The 23,794-nt window shown below is 35.6% G+C and overlaps 1 protein-coding gene across 2 annotated transcripts in view; it reads left to right on the top strand.

The window, feature by feature from the left end:
* Positions 1-23,794, top strand: part of LOC128998519 (zinc finger E-box-binding homeobox 2-like) — a 304,946-nt gene that overhangs the window by 98,731 nt on the left and 182,421 nt on the right. For both annotated transcript variants that reach the window (XM_054424691.1, XM_054424690.1), the window contains exon 2: positions 16,280-16,462. In XM_054424691.1, coding sequence (XP_054280666.1) covers positions 16,280-16,462 — 183 coding nt within the window. The remainder of the gene's footprint in view (positions 1-16,279; positions 16,463-23,794) is intronic.

The raw sequence follows: 23,794 nt of genomic DNA, 5'->3' as shown, positions 1-23,794 counted from the left end.
CCGCCTCACCCTCTCCCTGGGACTGAACCCAGAGACGCGGATGACTCACGGACGTCACGGGTCGCGGAGTAACCGAGCGAGGAATTCCCCGCCTCCCGAAAAGTCAATCTCGGCGGCAGGAGACGTGCACGCGACTGCACGTGGCCTCGCTGCAATCGCAATGGACCGCGGGTCTAATTCACATACGGGGGAGGTGGGGGCAAGGGACATAAATTATCGGTAACGAAGCGCATTAAAAGCGCAGCGCACGGGGTGACTTTTTGTGGGGTGAAATGTCGCGGGGTGTTTTGCTCAATAGCGTATGACGCGATGGTCCGACAGGAAGGGGGTGGAAGGATGCTCCTTTATTCCTGCAGGATATAGCATCCGTCATGCCTGGAGAGCTCCCCTAGTGATCCCAGAGGCTGGGAGTCAGTGAGAAATTTGCTACGTCTACAGGTTTTTGCTTCCTCAGTTTTGTAGCAGTAAACCTATCCTATTGACACATTAGGTCAATTATGTGCCATAAAACCTATATTGCAGCACCTTCTTGCGTTTACTTTACTATATGACCATCTATTTTGGTATTCGGAAAACCATTTTGAAAAGTCATAAAATTACAATTTTCAGACAAAATTAATGAAATAAAAACATCAATACTAATTAATATTTATCCGGAGTTTTGAGGTTATACTTGCCAATCAACGATAACAACGCACATCATCGAGTCACCACTGATTTGTGGTTAAAACAGATAATTTTGTATAGTGATCAGTGGTAAATATACAGTTTATAGTCATCAAGCCAGGAAGCAGTTATTTTCTACCTGCTCTGTAAAGCACTACTTCCAGTCATCAGACATCATTAGGAAAACCATCGGAAAATCCTATCGTGGTGAACACGTTTTTCCCACCTAACATCTACTGTCTAATACCTGTAAATTACTTACAAACCCTTAACAGCTTTTGTAAAACCCTTTACAACTACTGCCCAACCCTTAACAAATAACAACTACTGTCCAACTCTTAACAGCTACTGTCCAACCCTAAGCAACTACTGCCCAACCCTTAACCACCGATGGTCTAGGTGGTGCATTTATTCTCATGACAAAAATTAACACAGTTTACATTAAAATCCCGATGTAATAGAGTAAACAGATTATAAAAACCAACGCAGAAACTCTGATGAGTCAACTATGACCTCTCGACTAGCACATGAGATACGGTATCTACCACGTCACAGATCCGTCTGAGCAAACCCTGCTAGCCTTGTTTTGATATAATCATGACTCAGGCAGACAGCCTTGTATGGAGTCAGCGGAACAAACATATCAAGATCTGATCTGTCTTGAGAAGCTAGTTTGCAGACTTACCTTGAGTTTATAAGCTCGTTCCAAACAGAGCACGGAATAGAAATTCGTTTCTTTTTTGTGCTCTCTGATACCAATATGTTCAACGTGTACAAAATCTACTTTTAACAATAAAATGCACCTTTTTGTCTCCGATGATGCCTCATGATCACCGGTGATACTATGTCATACTACCGATCACAGGTGATACTACTGATGAAGGTCGAATTCGATCTTTATTGTAACATCTTATTTTTATTGTCCTATAAATTGTAACGGCAAAATTTAAAATGTATCGCAAAGTGTTGAAAGTTATGAACCTAACAACATAAACAGTCCATCCCTTTTCATAGCATTAAAGGTGCAGAATATAAAAATATACACATTAAGGTAGACTTTTCAACAAATAAGTTTCTCTCCCCAAGCCATTGCGGTGGTCAGGTAGTTCTAATTGTGATTCAGTCCTGCCGAGGTTCCGTTTCCTCTTCCTGAGTCCCTAATTGGGGCTCAGACAATGGCAAGTTGGCAAATCCTCCAGAAAGGAAAGGTAAAGGACAGCCGTGGTCATCTCTAATTACTAATGACCTCCAGGGAAGATAATATTCGTGATTTTTACTGATTTTTTTTTAGTTTATTGGGTATTTATTACTAAAATCTAAATTGCCACACCTCTTTTTATCTCCAAGTTTTATTTCCATATTTTATGTGTTTGGAACAATTTATATAATTTTCGATTTCAATTAACTTTCTGTGAGTAACTGAGTGGAAATATTAGAAGACCACAGGTTCGATCCTGTAAGAAATTACTAATTATGTCAGTAACAAAGCTACCCAAAGCATCTTGCTCAATTCCACACTCACCCTTCATTGATATTTGGGTTAAAATAGGTCCAGTTACATCCCCTTCTTGAATGGTAGTATGGTAATGAGTATGTTTGTTCTTGTGCAGATATGCTGTGGTGGTTAATTATCCTTTGTTTATCCATATTTGGTAAGGTCAATAATTTCAATAGCTGCACAAAAGCGCAGTAAACAATAGTGTATCACTATAAGTATTTCATTTTACTCCTATCTGCCTCTTGCTGCCTAAAATTTAAACTTTTTATTGCTCTTAACGAACAGTTAAGCCATAGTTAAAAGGATTTTAATTCTTTTGAATTAAAAATTTAACAAAATACACTTTTCCAAATTTGTTATTCTTTGTATCAGCCTCTTTTAATGATTAATCTACAATTAAAAGCTTACAACTTAATAAATCAAGGGTTATCTCTCATTTTATCTGTTTTTGTTATAACTTATACAATTCCAGTTCACAAACACACTTTTAAAACAAAAAGTATGAATTCTCAGTAACGAACAATTTGTATTAGTGCTCAAACAAAGCTTTATGAAAAGGTTTTGAAATATTTGATGGAATAGATGTAGCTGAATAATTTGTATATACCAGTTTTCATGTAGTTCATTTGAATTACATTTACCAAGAAGTTTTTACTAAATGTTTCATGGTGGTTGTGACTATAACATCACAAGTATCCATACTGGGGACATTGTATTATACACTTTTGTTCGTGAGGGGGGTTTTTTTGTAGTAAGTATCGCAATTAATTTTGGGCAAATCTGCATAAATATCCCATAATTGCATTACAAATGTTCATATTTCTCAAATCCTTAAAACATCCAAATTTGAATGTGAGTAACAAACGAAATGTCAAGGGCTTGAAAATATCACTAAAGGAAATCCTCAAGGGAAGATGTGTCAATTAAAGCGAACTTCGGACGTTGATCCTCCATCATTAGAAGGTATCCGAGAGGCTCACTCACACACACACATACACACACACAGCGATGACGTATCTTAACCCCCACCCCGTTCATTCGTCACGGTATAAGCTCGAGTCATCCCCCACCGTGTCACTTTTAATTCACCTTCCCCAACCCCTAGGCTTGGAAGTGTGTCCCGTCGGTGAGGGTGGACATTGTGATCGCCGACCAATGTAAATGTATTTAACTCCTACCTCTGCACAGTAGGGGTAGAAATTAAAATGAAAATCAATATCGGCCCCGGGACCCTCTGGAGTACACTGCCCCAGTTCTGACTTTGACTGTGAATTTATCAATCGGAGAAGTTATAAAGGGTGTGTTATGTAATGGATATAGTAATCACCACACGACGAACTGATCAAAACCTTACGGTCTGTGTACAACGAAAGGCTGATTTTTTATTTACATTATTTGAGATATTCAATCATTTAGGTTATGTAGTTTGGAATATGTTTATCAATGTTTATCATATCAATAGTTTTTTAATCTACGACTCTCGACATTTTTCTAGCGATTTTTTGTGCTATTGGATATCTTTTCGTTACTCTTATTTGTAGTGTTCATTGAAAAAGTAAAAAAAACATTCCTGAAGATACGATATTTGTTTGTGAAGAAAATGACAGAATTCTCACCCTATGGCTCACCACGAGTTCTGGATGAGCTGCATGTTTTTTTTTTCCTCAATTTTTCCGAAACGTCCAATTTCCGATCTTGTTACCAAATCACACTTATGAAAAATTTATTCAAACAACACTATAATAATTCTATCATTGTATAGCTCAACAACAAAGTTATTTTAGTGATAGTCAATATCAGAAACGAACCGGAAAGTCAAACGATTTGATGGCGATAATATTGGTATATAGACGTAAACCAATAAATAATGTTTCTTCAAAATCAATGTAAAAATACTTGCAGCATTAGAAACAAATTATTATATAGTAAACAGCAACGTTTGATAGCTAAACTGGTATTTGCACCACTCTTCCATAAAAACACAAGTATCGAGACTAGATTAAAAACATCTTGTTGATCCCAAGTGGAATCTATTCTTGACACGATAAAATTTGTCATTGGGTCATCAACTAATGATGGTTTTTAATGAAAGGTCCACATTAGCATCGCAAGGAACTGGGCAATTTCTTTAAAACTCGTAAAAATGCCAATACCGTACATATAAAACACAATTAACTACAAAAACATAATGACTAGTAAAAAAAAAACACATTGTACCGTACTGTCAGGAATCGGTCTGGACTGTGATTCAGTGTGCTCTGACTATCAATTAATTATGGTATCTAACAATATTTCAGCATAGGTATTTGAAAAGGGTTAAAGACAAGGGTTTGGACCGTTCACTTACGAACCCCGGTAAGAAAGTTAATTGTTTAGGAAAAACACAAACCCACCAAACTAAGCTGAAAACAAATCTCTGAACTAGACTAAACGTAAATAGCAATTTGTGTATTATTAAGAGCGCAACGACTGTTTGTGCTCGTAAAACACGAATATTTTTCCTACCACCATAATTATTTTTAGATGTATATAAAATGTCATTTAGGTTATGTTTGATTTCTAACTTACCTGATCCGCGGCTGTGGTTGGTGTAGAAACGCCAACAGTGAAATCAGCTGATTAGCGAGCGGTAATGATCCATTCCCGCTCTAGAGTGGCAATGAGCTGTTTTGCGTACTGTTTACAGGTATGTCTATGTGATCATTTGCATACAGTGGTAGGAAATCATAATTTTAGGGTGTTTATATACTGGCTAGCGAAAGGAACTGTTTTGATCATGTCCACAATAATTTTAGAGGCTCGAACCAGTATCCCTGAAAAGCGTTAATTCTACCTTATGCAATTACCGTTGACAATTTTTTACACATAAGAAATTACCACTCCGTAGTGCATTTCGAGTGACCAGTGATCAGTGATCGTGTCCAAGAAGTGACGCAGTATGAGAGGTGGTGATTAAGACGGGTGTGCTGAAGTGATAAGGAGTGATGAGCCGTCTCATCGATGTGTCAGTAGCTGGCGGGTGAAGGGTTAGTGGACGCTTCATATGACTCAGCAATGTCAGCTTCTAGCCGGACACTTACCCCCCCCCCCCCAAGGGGTCGGGGGCACATCACAAAACCCCCCTCTAACACACACACACACACACACACACACACATCGTCCGACATATCCCAGGGTTTCTTCACGTGTCTGTCTCCCGAGTATTCGATCCCAGGTCATCAGTTTCCCATTAGTTTTTCTGACTCGAAGTTCAGACGGTTTGAGTAATTGAGGTTTTCAACGTTGTACTTTCTCAGGTTTCAAAGTTGAATTTCGACTATCAAAAAATTGTGTCATTAACTGATGTTTCTCTGAATGATTTTTACAGAGTGCTGATTGAAAATTTGGACTTGTCGGGTCTGTTGTAATGTTCCAGTTTAAATTTATTTTCTATAGCTACCAAGTCGTTTTCGTCCATTGTTACTGATTATGGGGTTAATTTCTTATTCAGTTGCTTCGGTGGTTTCGTTTGGAATGAAAGTGGTGAAAATATTGTAAATAGTATTACATAATTGTTATTTATCTTTGCTATAATGACATAAAACGCCACAGAGCTCATGCTAATTAAATAGTACGTAATACTGCTGAGTAAAAAGTAGCCTCACCTTAGTGCTGTGTTTCTATCGAAAATCTTGATGAACCTAATCATTAGGATAGCCTAATCTATACCTAGCTTTTCATATAATGCCTGAAATATCCGTAACATTTTACTAACAATTCGTGATTTAGAAATAAAGATGAAAATGCGGACATTAAGTAGGCCAAAAACCAGCAAACAGGCTAATATACCATTATAAATACCCCCTCCGCATCAAACCTGCCGACTAAGCGAATTTCCATTCGTCTGAATTGATTTTCAATAAAATTTAAATAAGATTAGGTTAGACGAAATTCGCTAAAATGAAAGCCTTGTTTGAAAATAAATAAATGAAACAAATTTGAATTTTAAAATGATGTTAAATTACTGTGCTCACTTAATTCTATGAATGAATTGTACCTGTTAACCAATCAACTGTAAACTAATAAAATTATATCCAAGATTACTTCATTACATCGAAAATCTGAAACGACAATCGATTGGAAATCCGATTGATTCGCTCGATTTATAGATATTGTAATTTCTCTTTGACGAGATATCACTTGGAACATAGATGATTTTCACACGTTGACTACCAGCATCGACTGCACTGTTTCATTGTCAGCGGTGTTAATTATTCTAGCTGTCAGATGTTTGGGGGTCGCAGGGGGGACGGGGCCCCTAGCATAACGGGCAGCTCGCGCGTATATAATTGTGCCGATTGGATTTGTTCGCCTTTTACAATAGTGAGGCCGCTAGGTACAGGTTTACAATCGCCCCTACTGATTTAGAACCGGGCATTATAACCGGGCATTTTTTATAATTACGCATCGCTAGTCCCCCTCCCACACTCTCACACTCGCCAACGATCACATGATTGCTGACACACACACATACATTGTGTGTGACTGTTTGGAGAAATTAGAAATGCTGTTTTAGATAACGACTAGTTTATTCTTATGATGGTTGAAACATATTGATAATTGGAGCATAATTGAATAGTTATATGTATTTAAAAGGAATGAACCTTTAAACTTAAGAAAGTTAAAAATTAAAAATGTTTAAATCTTTTTGGTCGTTTCACAGTTATATTCCGGCACATGGTAAGAAATTTGAAAGTTAAAAATTTTAATTCTTATGGACATTCCAGGATTGGATTCTGAAATAAAACGAAATTTTAGATAATTAATCACCATTGATTTTAATTATTTTAGTACAAATTTGGGCTTGTTAGTTTTAAATAAAAAAAAAAGGTTCCGCGATTTTAAAAGCGTAAATCTGTAAAATGTAAATCTTTGTATGAACAAAACTACGAAAACTGAAAATTGGAAGCTTGTGTAACAACTCAACCTTTTTTTAAAGACGATTGTTTTTGAAAAGGATTGGCAAAAAGTACAAACTCAATCAGTGTACTCTGTGTTAATAGGTCTACACTATAAACAGAATACATTTTATTTTATCTACATCAAGTAACTATCCGTGGGAATCGAACATAGAATAAATACTAATGCGGAATCGGAACCAAATCTTGCATAAGCCATGGAGTAGTCCGAGATATTAGAGACATAGCAAACAGCATTACATTCAAGGATGACCGCCTCACCGCGTTTCGGCGACTTTAATCGCATTAGAAGCTGTAGCATTAGTAGCAAGACGGGCCGTCGTGAATAGTCCGATTTAAGCTTATTATTTCAGGAACCAACATATGTCTAAGTTATCTGGATGTTCAATTGGACTTAAGTTTGTGTCGAAATGTGTATTTATTCGGTAAATACCATTTTACTTTGGCTTATATATACATGTTACCGGCACAGTATCGGCGTTATACTGCATTCGTTCTAGAATGACTAAGCATTGTTACATTGCCTGAAGCTTTAGGGCAAAGTATGGAATGTAGTAATAACAAAATGGTTTTATACACTTCGACAAGGAATTGTGTATAATGCCTAGATATTCTATAGAATGGCCACAGTTGTGTTAGGCAATAATAACCTAAAGATATCAAAAACATTTACCCAAATCGCCATGTTAAACTTCCCTATCCCAAGCGTGATGTAAACAACTTCTTTACTTCACTCGGTGAAGTAATGAAACCCATTCAAATAACATTGAGTGCTGAACTTAAAAAAATATACCTCTATGGAGCCAACGACGTTCAACGCTAGAAACCAACTGTGCGTTTGAAGGTTATTGATATGCTTTAAAGTATTTCCTAACCAAGCTTTTGTTTGTAAAAGAAAGTTACTGTTAGAAGATACGTGAAATGGATAATGAAAAATATTGTACGTAACCCCCTGTATATTGTCGGGTCAGGTAAAATCTTGTACGTTACAGGTTACGCAAGAGCGTGATGTAAAAACGCTCTTACTACACTTATAACGTAAATAGCTATTACTTTACGATATTTAAATACTTTTTACCTAGAACTTTGAAATTATAATAAAGTGTTTGGTTCATTTAGTTAAGTTAAGTTTAGTTTATTTTAGTCTGGCTAAGGAACCAACAGTAAAAAGTCCAATAGGATGCAATTCTTTATATACAGTAGTTAGGTTTGGTAAGTTTAGGGTTAGTTTATTTTAGAATAGATGAAATAGTCCTAAAACAGTCTATTTTGTATTTTATACCTTATTTCTCTTGCCGAGAGGCATTCTATAGAATATCATACTTTACTTGATTCATTTTAGTCATATACTTGGCTAGTGATAACATGTGATTTATTGGCATTAAAATGGCTGTAGATGGCATGTACTTGACAAAGATGGCTAGTAAAATAATTATTGAAACAATATAGATAATAAGTGGCTTACAACAACAAATAAATATCAACAATTACAATAAACAACAACATACAATAAATAACAACAAACTGCAACAATAAAAACATTAATTGCGGTATATATATTCTTTTAAGAGAGAAATGTTCGTTTAAATTGCTGTTGCAAAACAAATTATAGGACGTAGTATTATTGTTTCTGTAGTCTATGATATCAGTTTTGGAGATATCATGTGGAGTAAGTTCGGCTATTGAAGATGTCCAGTTATGAAGGGCCGGGGACTAAGGTTCCGATGAGATTGAGTCCAGGGCAGTCCATTTCACCACGTAGAATCTTCTGGAGGAAGAAAAAATCCTGCATTTCTCATCTTTTGATCAGAGGAAACAAGTCCAAGGCAATCTTCCATAGTTGGATGAAGAAGATGTTCAAGCCAATGGGGCAAACAGTTCCGATTTCAGCTGATGTTAACATGAGCAGATATTATAAAGAATACACAGTATTGCTGATTGTTCAAACTGCTCCAACTTTAGGGATGATTGTAATTGTTAACTTTTATCGAAAGTCACTCCTGAATACAACACCAATAATTCATTATATTTTCCTGAAATTTTTATTTTACAAAACCCCTGTCGAAGCCCTTTGGGTTTCCTGATTTATTTCTTATGAGCAAAATATTGAATAGCTAATTTTCTAAGAAGTTAAGATTTTTAAATTAATACAATGATTAATATAACTTTTTAGATTGCACGTATCCATCATAAAAAGACGGTCTTAATAAAGAATTTCTGTTAATAATTTACAGACAATTTTAGAAATGGTGGTAAATTATGAGATTCGAATTCTAAAGTACAGTATGATAAAATATAGACAATGTTCTTACTTGCATGTTTTCTCCAAATGTCATAGTTCTTGGTTCCTAAAGTAGAACTGTGATGTTTTTCACTGTTTGGTTTAATCCACGGTCGTAAATTGCTTTAAATTAAATAATCAAATTGGAAATCTAGCTCTATATCTCATGCAAAATTGAATTTGACAAGGTATCATGAGATAGTGCAATCATGAGATATATGTGTAGACATGTCGCCTTCCTGTCTAGAGTAGTGATAAGGTTGCGAGGTCATGATATCGTGAATTCTAACTAAAGAGAATTAGATAACACTTATGACAATGTATTTTCTCACGTAGGCAAAATTGGTATATGGATGCGTAATATCATGCAGATCGGTACAAAATTAGGTTTACAGTGACTAAATTGATGTAAGGAAATGAGGTTTGGGGTTACAAATAATTAAACTATATTAGGCTACGTCCACACTTGGCGACTTTGTCGCGGAGTCTTTTTTCGCGAAATTTTGTCTTGACGACAAAGTCGCTTGGGGTGGCCAAACTAGGTGACAATTTCAACCTTTCAGTTTTCTTTTTTTACCATACCAGTAAATAGAGTTTTGAGATGTTATATTCTATTTTCAAAATCGTGACATTGTCTATGGAAATAACACAGGTTCTAAGTAAACTTTTGTATTTATCATCTTTGGGGAGCGTATTTGTCGCCGCGACCAAAAAACGCTCCCGGTCGCGTTTATTTTTCTGTCGCCGGTGGTCGCTGGTCGCTGGTCGCGGTTGTGGCCGCATCCGTTTAATTTAATGTTACGCACATTCATTCATTGTCGCCGCGACAAAGTTGCCAAGTGTGGCCGTAGTTTTAGGATGTAAAACTGCTGCAAAAACAAAAAAACAGAGACTAGTGTTTTTACAATGACATAACTGTAAACATTTATTTATAAAGAAAAATACTACCACCCAACGTTACAGTACACCGCCCCTTTAAATTCTGTATATACCTTAGAAAACAAAGTTGAATGTGAAATTCAGTTGAATGGGTGATTTATTTAATATATTCAACCCATAATATATTCACCGTACCGATAGCTTACAGTACAAGGAACATCAATATCGGTACGTTTTAGTACCATTTTGATTTCTCACTTAGAGTTTGACGTGGATTTTATTTGTCATAATGCTACAGATACTTGTGTAAGTGTACATTTAGTTAACTGTTAGAATCTTGGATTACTTATAACTTTGTGGATAACGCTACAGGGACCCTATACCAACTAATATCCTGGGGGCATTTTTCGTAGCGTTAGAATTTTTTGACCCCAATACTTGATTCCATAATAAATTTAGCTATTAAAACAAGCACAATATTTACAAATAATAAAACTTTATTATAATCCGATATAATAACAAATAAAAACGGCTATTGGTAACTAAAAACTATCGTTTCTACAGGAACAGTTATTTACACATTCATATTTAAAGCTAATTATCATTAACATTTATTTTGAATAGAAATATACTGTACCTGGTTTCTCAGTGGTTATAGTACTCTCTTAGTAATCAAAGGTCACCGGTTCGATCCTGAGAAAAGTGTGTAGATTTTTGATGGTTCGAAACTTGACCCAACTGTCCTTGATCTGTCACTTCGATCTGACACGGCTTTTGATATTTTATCATGGATAAAGAAACAGGTGATCTAGTAACAAAGCTACACAAGGCATCTTACTTCATCCTGTACTCATCCTTCGCTCATATTTGGGTTATAGTACTCACTAGGTGGCATCTCCATCTCAATTAATATTGATAATAATATAATATTTTTAGCAAATTATGAATCTTATACAGTATGCCAACCGTAAAATTATATCTTCAAACATGCGCATTATTATAGTGGTTTCACTATGTCTGTGGTAGTGCATAAATAAACAATAATTATGTAATTCTAACGAAACCTGACAATACTTGCATTTTAAAGTATCACTATCAGCTGACCACTTTGATTCTGATGCTGATGGACTTTGACCTATGTCCGTGTAGACTTTGCGTGTGTGTCTGTGTGTGTGTGTGCGTTCGTGTGTGGGTGATGATGAGAATCTTTGTCTCTTCTCGTTCACATATCTATCCTCACCCTGTGTGCATCTGTGAGTGCACGACGCGTGCAAAAACCTCTGCAACTAGAAGCTAATTAGTCCATGCAGGTCACCATTCCGTCCCCCCTCTCAAACGAGAGGTCAACACTCTGGACTGTCTTATACAGTTGACTTTGTACAATGGGTTTAATCAAACAGTCTAACAACGTTTCCGCCAATATCAATGGGACCTAAAACTCACTTAAGTAGCTCTTATGTATCTGATCCATACGGTGTTTCAAAAAATACTATGACTTTTGAAAATGTATTTGTATTTATTTTTAATTTATGAAATGGTTTGGGCACCAATATGTCCAACAATACTTACCCTTAAAACGTCGGGGTCGAATGACTGGAGATAGACTTAGCTTACTTTAGATTGAAATATGGTGAGAGAGGGTAGAAACTACCATTGATCTTTTAAAGAAACTTAAGTATGAAATATAATGATTTATTGACGTTACTATGAGAGGTTTTAGATATGAGGAGTATAGCCCACAGTGCTGCAGCTATGAAAGACATACTGCAGATTTTTCTGCAACAATGTTATTGGTAAGAATTGCACAATGCTTCCTTGGTCGTATTGCAATCATTTAGTTGAAAGAATAGGCTTGATCATGTTTTAACTGAAAATGTTAAACCTAAACACAACGTTATGGTAAAATCCTTTATGCAAACTCTGACCTTAACTCATTTTACGTTTCTTAATTGCAACCTACCCTAATCATATCTGGCCTGTGCACAACAACTAAAACTGATGTATTATTCTTGAACTGAACTGAACAATATTGATACTTTAAGCTGTTATGTGACACGATGGGGATTCAAAATTGGTTCAATAGGTACCTTAAACATTGTAAATCGGTAACACGAAAATATGATTTTAAGTTCGTGTTGAATTTAACATTTCGTCTCCGACCTTACGATTGTTTAAGTTTATGTTTATTCAAACATCATCATTGACCAAAATGAGATTAAAATACAAATGTTCCGTCAAACGATTTTTTAACTCGTAACTAATCGGAATCCAAAATCGGCACCATAAAACATGTAGACTTTCTGCAATCGAAGTGCAAATGCAATCATATATGATATTTCGCCATGATCCCGCGCGCGGGAAACGCGTCACGTCCACAGAGTATAAAAGGCGCGAGGTAACAACGCCGATGCCGTAAAACTCTATGGGACAACGGCAGACTGAATTTTGCAAATACGACTGATCTGATAGAGTATGTAATCCACAGAGAGAACGTGACTTGGGCCCAGGATGTCGTTATTGTGGTTATACTCGGTGGCAAAGCTAGTAAAAAATATTTGAACAAACATACTTTACGAATTGCATATTAAACGTTTATAATGGGCGTAAAAGTTGATATAAGCCTAACACGTATATAATGATAGATTTAATATTAATCGTGATGATAAGCCTATAATATAATCAGCTATGTTGCCCTTATTGTGCCTTACTCGGTGGTGAAGCATAATATTTAAACACAAATTTTATATGGTTTATACAAAAGCCTTAAATTCTTGCAATTGAACTATGTATTTTACCTACGACCGTTTTTTAAAGTAGCCATTTCAGTCCAGTTCTTAGAATTGAAAAGTTTCACTTTACAGCTGTTTACTTTCATATCCGCATAGTTTCATTTCATATCCGCATAGTTTTCTCATATCCACACAGGTAACGGACCAATGAGGTTCAAGTATTGAGAGAAAAGAGTTAAAATTGTAATGCTTCGAACGTCAACTAATCAGCTGATCAGCTGATCAGTTGACCAATTTAATTGTTGACCCGACTTGTTCATGTTGATACTCGCGTATTCTTAATTAAGTTGGTGGAAGTCCAAAAATAAATGAAATATTTGCCGAATTGTACCTGATACAATATTATTTATGGTAAGAATGCTGCTAGCAATGTAATATTTAACGAAGTTTAACAAACACGTAATTACAGGAAATCAGCTGATTATACAACAAGTCGTTGCATCACTTTCAGTGGCAATGACAATACACGAAAACATAACCTCTCTAAAAAGTTATCATTACTGATTGATAGTAATTAAATCCAGATTGATAGTAATTAAAAAACGGTCGTAGGTAAAGTAGTGTACGCAACTCGCGTTAATAGTCTTTACGACACTCGTAGAAGTTTTTAAGGCACTCGCCAAGGCTCGTGCCTTAAATTTTCTACTCGTGTCGTAAAGACTCACTTAACGCAATCGTTGCGTAAACTACTATTACTTCATTGCTATCGTATGCATGAAGTTCAATATATTCTATGTAGTTTGTAAATTGAACAAACCCATTTTACGATTTGTGGATTAAAATATTGGAGTAGACGTAAGTAATTTCTGTATTGTTTAATATAAATCTTCCTAGGTAATTTTCAGTCGTTTTAATTTCAACAGTAAATTATAGTAGAATCCTAATTGATCAAATTGAATCAAATTGGATTCAAATTGGATAATTGAATCAATTAGGTTGATTTTCCCTAATTAATAAACACCAGTGGTTTTATGAGGTGTTTATTCTATGCTTATATTATAAATGCGATCATGAGTTTGTTGATGTTTGGTACGCTTTTGCAAACAAACCACTTGGTGTGTTTGTGTGGAGCTTCACACAAAATTAGCCTAAATGTACTTAGGAGTAATTTACGAATTTTAAATGTTTTAGATTTCGATTTAAGGGTTTTCAACACCTTAAAATATTTTACACATCGAAGTATATAACACGACGATTTACATTATATTTATCGTGATTAGACCATACCAAAAACAGAGATTTAAAGTGACTTGTCGAAGTCTATCAGTTTTGTAACATCTGTTGTACAAATATTCAGTTTTAAAAAATCTGTTTGGATTTAGATATAAAAACAAAGACCCATATAAATAAAAACTATTTCACTAACGCATGTGAAGTAATATGAAAATAATCAATCCATTTGTATACTTAAATTTAACATTGGATTTGCTTAAGTAAATTTCACCATCAAATAAAATTATTGTACTAATAATTTTAAAGACCTTGCATAACAGTTCGTACTATTTTATTACCTAACAGGAGGTCTTTTGGCAAGAGTGTGGGCTGCGGGGAGAGTATGAGAGGTGCAGGATCAGCCTATAAGCCAGGATCAGCCGTTTCCTCTATGTTCAGACACGCTCTCCACTATATTTCTCTTATTTATTTATTACTCTATGTCTCCAAAATATCTCAACACAATATCACGTTGCTCAGTTATTACTTTTGTACCACAATGGAATTACTTTCACCTTCTTTCATCTCCGAATAGCGTTTCAGTGTCCAATCCGCTAAGGTCCCGTACAAAAGCCAAAAGTCCCTTTGGATTAGGTGTGTGTTATTGATTATATTATTTTCAACCACAGGGGTGGTCCAATATAAAACGAGATTTTCTCAATACAACTATCTATTTGATACATGGATTTGTAATAATCAATAAATTAAACGATTCGTTCAATTTTATTTATTCGATAAATTATTTTTTCTATAGTTATTTATTCAATTGATTTTTTTCGATCATTTATTTTATTTGAATAATTCTAATTAATAAATTATCTATTTTAATTGACTAATTGATTCCTCATGTATCAATGGTTTACTAAATCGATTAACCTATGGTGCATGTAACATTTGTTTTGGTTTCATAAAACTACCTCGTGTAAATAAAAACTGCATAAACATACGCCATCATAATGCCGTGTTTTTGTAAAACATTATGAATTTGAATTGAAAACATTTATTCTTGTCTACAAAGGTTTAATTTCTAAAATAAGTTCATAATGAACAACAGTCCGCTTTTCACTGCAGGTGCTACAATTCGGTAATTAGGTTGTTGGCCGTGCATACACCACACGGTCAGGACATGTGTGTGTGTGTGTGTGTTGCGAATTATGTGTTGTGTGTTGTGGTGTTGCCACGGGACGTCGGACATGTCAGGTCATGCTCGGCTGATTCTGCCTTCATGCTAGGGCCACACAACCTGTAACACTGTTGGTGCAATGAGCATCCCCATAGCTAACATGGTGTTATGTAATGGAACCATACGTGAAACTAGACACGTCCCATTTTAAATGGTGTAAATATCTGGTTAATGTGAGCCTTGAAATTGGATTAAGTATCTAGTTTCGGCATTAAATTAGTTCCATCTTCAGGTTGCTAAAGAACCCTATGTTTACTGTAGTGATCTACGAAAGACCAGATTTAGTGTTTATACTCACACATATTATAAAGTACACGGAAACACTACACGTGAACCTTGGAGAGTCAGGTGATGTAGTAAGACGCAAACCCGTGGAGGAGAGTCTAGACTGCTCTCAGCAGTATTCAGCAAAATATGAGACCCTTTTCAAAAAGAGGGCCGCCCATATTAAATTTTACCCTGTGCAAATGAAGGTGATGGAAACTAACCAAACCTAAAATAACCTGACTAAACCTAAGTTAACTTGCATAGAACAAGCTTTAATCGTGGTGACCCTCTTCTTTGAAATACCCCAAGATGACTACAGTAGTAGGCTAACTGTAATAAGCAGCTACTAAATTTTAGGGTTTTTTCAAAATTCTCCATACTGTCCATTTAAATATACCTTTCTAGTACATTTCCTAGAAACTATTAAACAGCATCAGTAGTAAGTACCTTACCTGGTGTTAGGCCTACATTTGTTCAAACACGTTACCCTAAAGTAGATTTGGTATTGATTGACTAGATGATCTGACTGCGGTGTTTTGTTGACAGTTGAGGCGGGGGAGGGTGCGGCAGAGGCGGAGGCCCCCATGTCCCCAGACGTCGAGATTCGCGTCAAGATCGAACACGAGAGTTCCGGAGACGAGAGTTCGCAGGAGTTGCGAGAGTTCCTCGGACGGACCGACACCGTGGTGGTCTACCCGGAGGATCCGCAAGGCATACAACAAAATACAGGTGAGGAGGTTAATCTACCGTTGATTGAGTCTTGATCAAAACTTTCCCCTCTGTCATTGAACTGTGTTTCAGCCATGACCATTGACCAAGACATAGCTCTAAACTCTTCCATAAAATGGACAGCGTTTGTGCCAAGAACAAAACTACCGCCTTCTTTAAAACGCGCTGTGTTTGAGGGATGGCCTAAACGTACCATTCACCCAAACCGCATGTGGAGATAAGACTCTCCCTTGAAACGTATATTGTTTTAGACACGACAAACCCTATCCCCGTAATAAAGCGCACCATGTACCTAAACTTACTCCCTTCCTTACTGCTAAAACCTACGCGTTTGAGCCACGGCTGCGAATCGCAGAAATCAAACTGTAATCGGTTCTGTAGTGTTTTTTTTAACACACGGTATTTACCTAGAGTAACAATTCTGATGTTTCAGAGGACTGTTATCAAAGTCCTTGAGTCAGTTATTTGAGCCATAAAGCCTCACCTCGCAGTGTGTTGTACGCCGCCTTGGCGCCGAGCCATGCTGTGCGTTATGAGCCATAAAATCAGCCAGTATATCTGTGCGATCGTATTTGTCATCCGGGTACTTTGTAAGTGGTCTAGCTTCACTTCAGTGTTTCAAGATGCCGAGATTACAATTTTTATTGGTCATGAACGTATCTAATTTGATTTTAAGAAGTACCGTTAAATTTTGAACCAAATCTAAAGAATCGATTTCCCTTTTTATATCAATATCAAAGATGTTTATGAAGAGATCTATATCAATTGTAGCTATTTTGATTTGAACTTCATTTATTAAAACTAAATGAAATAACTTTTATCGCGTAAAACGTGTGAAATAACAATTTGAACCTTCAACTTTTAAGGACATCAACACAAATATAAGTTCCAAATATTCTGGATATTCCTTAAACCGGAAGGTGATTTTTTAGAAAAACACTATAAATTGCTATTTCCGTTCATATTTTATATACGTATCAATGTGTATTTAAATTTTGCATCCTATTTTACTTTGTTGTGAGTTAATTTATGAGTCGGTTGCGCGGTAACCAAAGCAGCGATGTCTTGGGTTCGCTTCCCATTGAAGTTTTACCAGTACAATTCATTCTTATAATGTTCTGACCCACTCTCTAGCCCTAGGTCCAGATGCACGGGAAAACTCAATAAAACAGATCAACAACTTCTTTAAATTCCATCATGGTTTTATGCCAAATAGGCTACCCTCTCGCGAAAATGTCCAGTTAACTACAAACGTAACCATATCAGGAATAACACACGTATTGTACAGTGCCTTTGTTAAAGTATTTTTATATTTGAGCAGCTATGTTTAAGTAGCTTACCAAGATAATTTATGGTAGTAGAATATTTATTTAGGGGTGACTCAAGTTGAAATAAACATACCTTAAAGTGTAGGCCCGGTGTTGGGTTGGGCCTTAGCCAATGCGATCTTGGGGGCCGGTAGCCGTGGATACATTATATTCGGGCGGTAAGTAATGCTGAAGCAAAAGTAATTTTTCGTGAATAGTATTTATGACGTTGTTTCAAATTGTATTTGTATTGAATTCCTTGAATTGAAATGTATAATAGTATAAAAAGGGTGGTCTAAATAGTGTTAAATTATCTTTCTTTACCCAGGTAAAGCTATCTCAGTTGTGTATACCAAACATTTTTTTTTGTTTTCACATCCTTTACAGTACGTGTTCAAAATGTTGCAACATAATTAGAAACAAATATAAATTCACATTTCTGGGTGTTTAAGAACATATAGTAGCGTTTCTCGTATAAGGCACGCTGATAGTTTACAACCGGTTTTAACAGGGAACATCTTCTCATACAGCAGACATTTTACATAGATAAATCTTATACTTGCTCGACCTCCGAGCGCAATATGGACCTGAAGAATTGGATAAAATTGGCAACTCTTGAGGCAGTTTTTCTTGCTTCTCGGGCCGTATTCTTCTGCATTTGGCAGGGCCTAAGCAATTTACGAGACTTATTGTGTCATAAATGTTCTTGGATAGGAAATTAGCTACCCTGAATCGTCATCTCTTATTTACTCCGCCGGAATATATTTTCTCCAATGCTCCATGAAAGCCTTTGAGAAAAAACGCTCTCTAGGGTTTCGAGGGATGTACCTATACACGCAAAATGTTTAGTATGCAATTATTGTTACCATACAGTTTATTATTGCTACATTTAGTTTAATAGTTAATTTTTGTTGCTTTCTTGATCATTCACTTGCGAGCAATTTCATTCGCACTTCTTATAAACATTGATTTAATATTAAATATTTATTTCCTGGGAATTTAATACTTTGTTGTTATCCTTATCTGGATTAGATTGATATCTTTTTGTGATACTGTTGGTGTTCTTATGCATGTTACTGCTGTTGTTAGGCGCAATTGACATAACTTATTTCACTCTATTTGTGTGTCTATCAAATACGTAATACTTGTAAAAGGTGTATCCGTTGATATGAATAAATGAAAGTATTTTGTAAGGGGAAGGGGGTTGCATCCTTAAGACATTGATTTCAAATGATTATTGGAAAAACTTGTGAAAACAGTAAATCCGTTACCATTTATCCGCAAAACATTGCTGAAAATTCATCAATAGAAAACAACAAAATTAACACATAAGCTAAATTCTGTATGACATATTAGTAATATTTGAAATATACCACTACGACACAAATAATTTTATTTATAGTAGGTTTCGAACACTGAACACAACGCGAATAATACTCACTTAAACTACTCCACTGTAATTTTTTACTTCATCTTTACCCCTCTTAATTATTTTACAAGGGTCACTTTATAATGGGAGTTTAGAGGGGCAGGGAACAATCAAGGGAGCCAAGGTATGCAAACAATATCTACAGGGCTGCTATAACCCCCAAGAATGCGGCAACGTCTTAGCTGAATCTGACCCCTACGGCCTTAACAGAGTCTTGGTAATAACTGCATACCTCTCAGGGCAACTTGCTGAACAAAACTGGCCGTATCGCTACGTCACGCTACAATATCAATCTACACCATCGCTACCCTACTACAGCAAACCTGCAGACTAACGATTATCCATTTGCTTGATTGGGTTTTCTTCATTTCCTTAATACTGTAATGTCAGATTTATTCACTATTTAAATAACATTAGGCTTAATGAGTACTTATGTTTCCTGGTAAAGAGAAGGCAATAAAGTGTGTTTTAGTGTAATATCAATAGTTAATATCAATAACTCAGTATGAAATAAATGATTTCGCAAATTTGATTAACAATTTCTATAAACAAGCAAACTTCAATTGTTATACTTTTTCTCTATAAATTTGACATTTGAATTTAAAATTTACTGTTTTTTGGAATTTCCTCTGTATCCATTAAACGACAGCAAAGGTAAAGCAAATGGGGAACGTGACGATTGGCACACATTTTCGGATCTTCTGCCCATGGCAGTATTGGCACAATCATTTGAGCGGAATAAGTAGGGTCAACTCGCCTGCTTGGAAAAGGCACGATTGGCACAACCGCTCGACCAGGTAGACGCCATCGAACGAGGGAAAACGGGAAGTTTAAAATTCCCCGTCAACTCTGCTACTACAGTCATTTGTCGGTAATATCGCGTATTTTCAAAGGTTAAGTTAGGTTAGGTTAGGTTAAGTTAGGTTAGGTTAAGTTAAGTTAGGTTAGGTTAGGTTACGTTAGTGTCGTTTTATTTGGATCCAGCTAGCGCAGTGACCGTAGCTGCAGATTTGTCGTGCAAACTTACACCTTCCTTATTTTAATAAGCACCACAGCAGGAAATTTGTGGGGACAAAACAATATCCATTTCCCCGCATTCTGGCTACCTGGCTGCTACTTCCTTACCGGTCTGTTGTGCCAATCGTGCCTTTCCGAACCTTACAAGTTGGCCCTTCTTAATCCCCTCTAATGATTGTGCCAGTCGTGCTATTCCAAATCGGCTAAAAATGTGTGTCAATCGTTCTACGGCCAGCAAATGATTCGTTTTTGTAAGCCCTTTAAAATAGTTTGGAAAGGAAGTTAAAAATGTCTTTAGAGGATCGAAAATGGGAATAACCAATTTTTATCCATATAAACCTCCCATAAAACTCCCTTCCCATAGTCCGACACGGTCAGATCATGATGGATCGTGAGCTCGTTCAAATAGAAGTAGGTTTACACCATTGCACCAAAATTTCATAGAAATCCGATGATTTTTCTCGAATTAACGCTAAAATTTCTATATGTATGAATATAAACTATTGGAGCTTTTTGACTATGGACACATCAAAATGAAAATCCAAGCGTTCCCGGGTATAGGCCCTAGATGGGTTCGCTAATGGTTTTGAAAAACTTGTTATTTTATTATTCTATGCAAACTATATGAAAATTATTTGTTAATATTATCCATCCCGAGAATGAATAATCTTTTCGATCTCAACACGACCAATATTATTTGTGTTTATACGATAACTATTCGGTTGTTTTTACGAATCCTGGTAACTATAAGCAACAGGAACTGCATATAGACCTAATTTCCCTACTGAGTTTATTATTTTCTTCCATTAAGGCTGTACGAGCTAACATTTCCGTGAAGCCTGTGCCAAATACAGTCTCCTCCTCGTTACAGTATGTACTAGTCTAATACACAATGTAAGGGATGTTAGTATTGTTGCCAAAGTATTACACTGGGCATTATTCCGTGATAAGTTTCCATACAACTGCCATCGTATAACATTCTTATAACGAGTCCATTGAGAGTATTCTTTCTAGTAGTTTGCCAATTTAATCTTTTTATTGGGCATTATTGGCTCGTATTTATTTGTACATTATTGTTTTTAAGGGCGTCCGTAATAGTTTTCAACCATTGGTATTACGAGTTAAATGATCAAGAACCAATTTTATTATGAGCTTTTCTGACTCCTCATTGATATAAGAAAATGTGTTTTAGCTAATTTTTCCATATAGGGAATAAGCTATTACCGTAGGTCTCATGGTAAGACATTGAACTGGGACCGCTTTACTTAAGCGTGTTGATGTCCTGAGATGTCAAAAACGCCATTTGTTCAAATGCATATAACATGTCCGTTAGCACGATAACTCAAGTGAAATTCATACAATATTTATTAAATTCAGTACAAACAAGTAAACCTGCACACACATTTACATACATTTTACCTAACCTGCAAAATTAAATGGCCATGCAATCCTTAAGGGAAGGAAATGAACTGTCGTAGTTTGCTGGTTTTTGGGACATATTTTTAAATTTGGTGAATTTATTGATTTCACAAAACCCAATAAAAATTGCTTAACAACAACAATTGCTATTAACAATTGCTATTAATGAACAAGAAGTAAGCCCATATGCATTATGAATATCCCGCCACACTCCACCGCATTTTTTTAGCATCATTAAAAATATTCAGTAATAGTTCTTTTCAACAATCTCCCACCAAGTTTAAGATCCGTTCAAGATTAAGTAGTATTTAGGAGGAGGTTGAAAAGCTTGTTAATTGAAAAAAAAAATATTACTCAGTAAATGCCTTTTTTAACTGATAAGATTGAACATGTATAATTGGTTTTTAGAGGGATTGTTTTATTTAGTCGCAATTTTGTAATTTTGACTTGGCATATACATTGTAACTATGCCTACACGCTTAATAAAGAATTTGAATTTGAATTTAACAAATTAATCAAAACACACTTAATTACCTTTCCTGTAGCAGCAAACATAAGTCACTATTAAACTTGATGCTATTCAAATAGAAACTAAGGTATTAACATTTTCACATAAAGAAATATTTGAGTGAAAGTTCAACAAGGTAAATGGCAATTCCTTGAGTATGCATGTTTGCTGCGACGTGGGTATTTAGATATAATTAGTTGTAGTGTATTAGCATTTAGTTAGGTAATACTTTTCCTTTTTCTAGAAAAATTATCAATTACAGTAAAGGCTGATTTATTAAAGTTACCTGATTGGTTAAAGTGCTTGATCAGAAGATCGCCGGATCGATCCTGAGAAGGGACTATCATGATAATAATAGTAATAATCTTGTCATTTTTACTTTGGAGAGGAATGAATGAAAATAAATAGAATGAATACCACTCAAACACGTTAAGAATATTTTTATGTTATGAGTGTAAGTGTACAGTTAGATGTGGGCTTTTCAAAGATCCTTGATTTTGAAACCCAGCTTTCTGCTTGAATGGAAGACATCCGCAGTGAAATTTTAAAACACATTGTTTTTACCCTCCATAACATTATTCGTGTGTGTTGCCGCCTCCAAGGAATATGTTGCAATAATTCTGCAATAACGGCACCTCGAGTCCCGCCCCCAAACTGTTTTGAAGTATAGTTTAGCTTTCAAAAAAACCCGTCCTCTGCGGAATTTTCAAGCCCCTCAATGCTTAGTTTTATTTATGACATTGGAGGTTATTTGTTAATTTGAATTATCTACGAAGATTAAAGACATTTATTTTGATCGCGAGGACTGATTTCATTCTTGTATTTGATTTAAATTTGTGTTTAGTATACATTTTATAACTAACTATAGTTTTCTACATACTTTTTTTAATTGTTGCATTTTTAAATATGATGATGAAAATGTACTTATTTTCTTTAAAATAACGTTTTAAACAAATACAAGGCCGTAATCCTGAAAACCTATACATTAAAAATTAACACATTATAATTTCTTGGCACTTATCTTAACATATCTGAAGCTCCAGTTGTATACTTCTCAGTATAATATCATACATAGGGATCTAAAAATAATAAACCAGTTTTGTTCAAAAGCCTAACATACATTATTTGTCAGTGAGATTAACATTTGTAAGTAAAAATGACCTACTGCCACTACTAATCACATATTCTATATTCAATATTTCATATAATTATTCTATCTATTCAAACATTTTATTCCAAAGCTATAAATTCAACCGATCAGTAAAAACTTGCATCACACATAAGCATTATCTCCATCACATATACAGTGGTACACGATTTCACTTACTACATCCTAACTAAATAAATACAAATCTGTTTGAGAACTAATAGGATCCCCTTTAAACCTGTTTGGTTTGTTTCCAACTCCAACAGTAAAGTTTGTCAGGAAACGTAAGCGAGGGATTTGTATGTATAAATGTTAGTAGCCGCATTAGATGTTCTAGTCTAACTGCAAGTGAAATGTAAGCTGTCTGGAGTTTTGATTAAGTCGAGCGAACCCTGAGATTGAATTCGCCACTCGACAGAATACAAACTTGGCTAGGACATTTGTTGTGGCGTTGTCAAGCGAAATGCTCCCGTTGGAAAATCTCCGAACAAAATTTCTTCAAGTA

This window comes from Macrosteles quadrilineatus, unplaced genomic scaffold (assembly GCF_028750875.1).
Source record: "Macrosteles quadrilineatus isolate MER2022 unplaced genomic scaffold, UCM_ALF_1.0 Scaffold_7__1_contigs__length_78375512, whole genome shotgun sequence".
NCBI lineage: Eukaryota > Metazoa > Arthropoda > Insecta > Hemiptera > Cicadellidae > Macrosteles > Macrosteles quadrilineatus.
The sequence above is the reverse complement of the archived record's forward strand: the minus strand, read 5'-3'. Positions and strand labels throughout refer to the sequence as shown.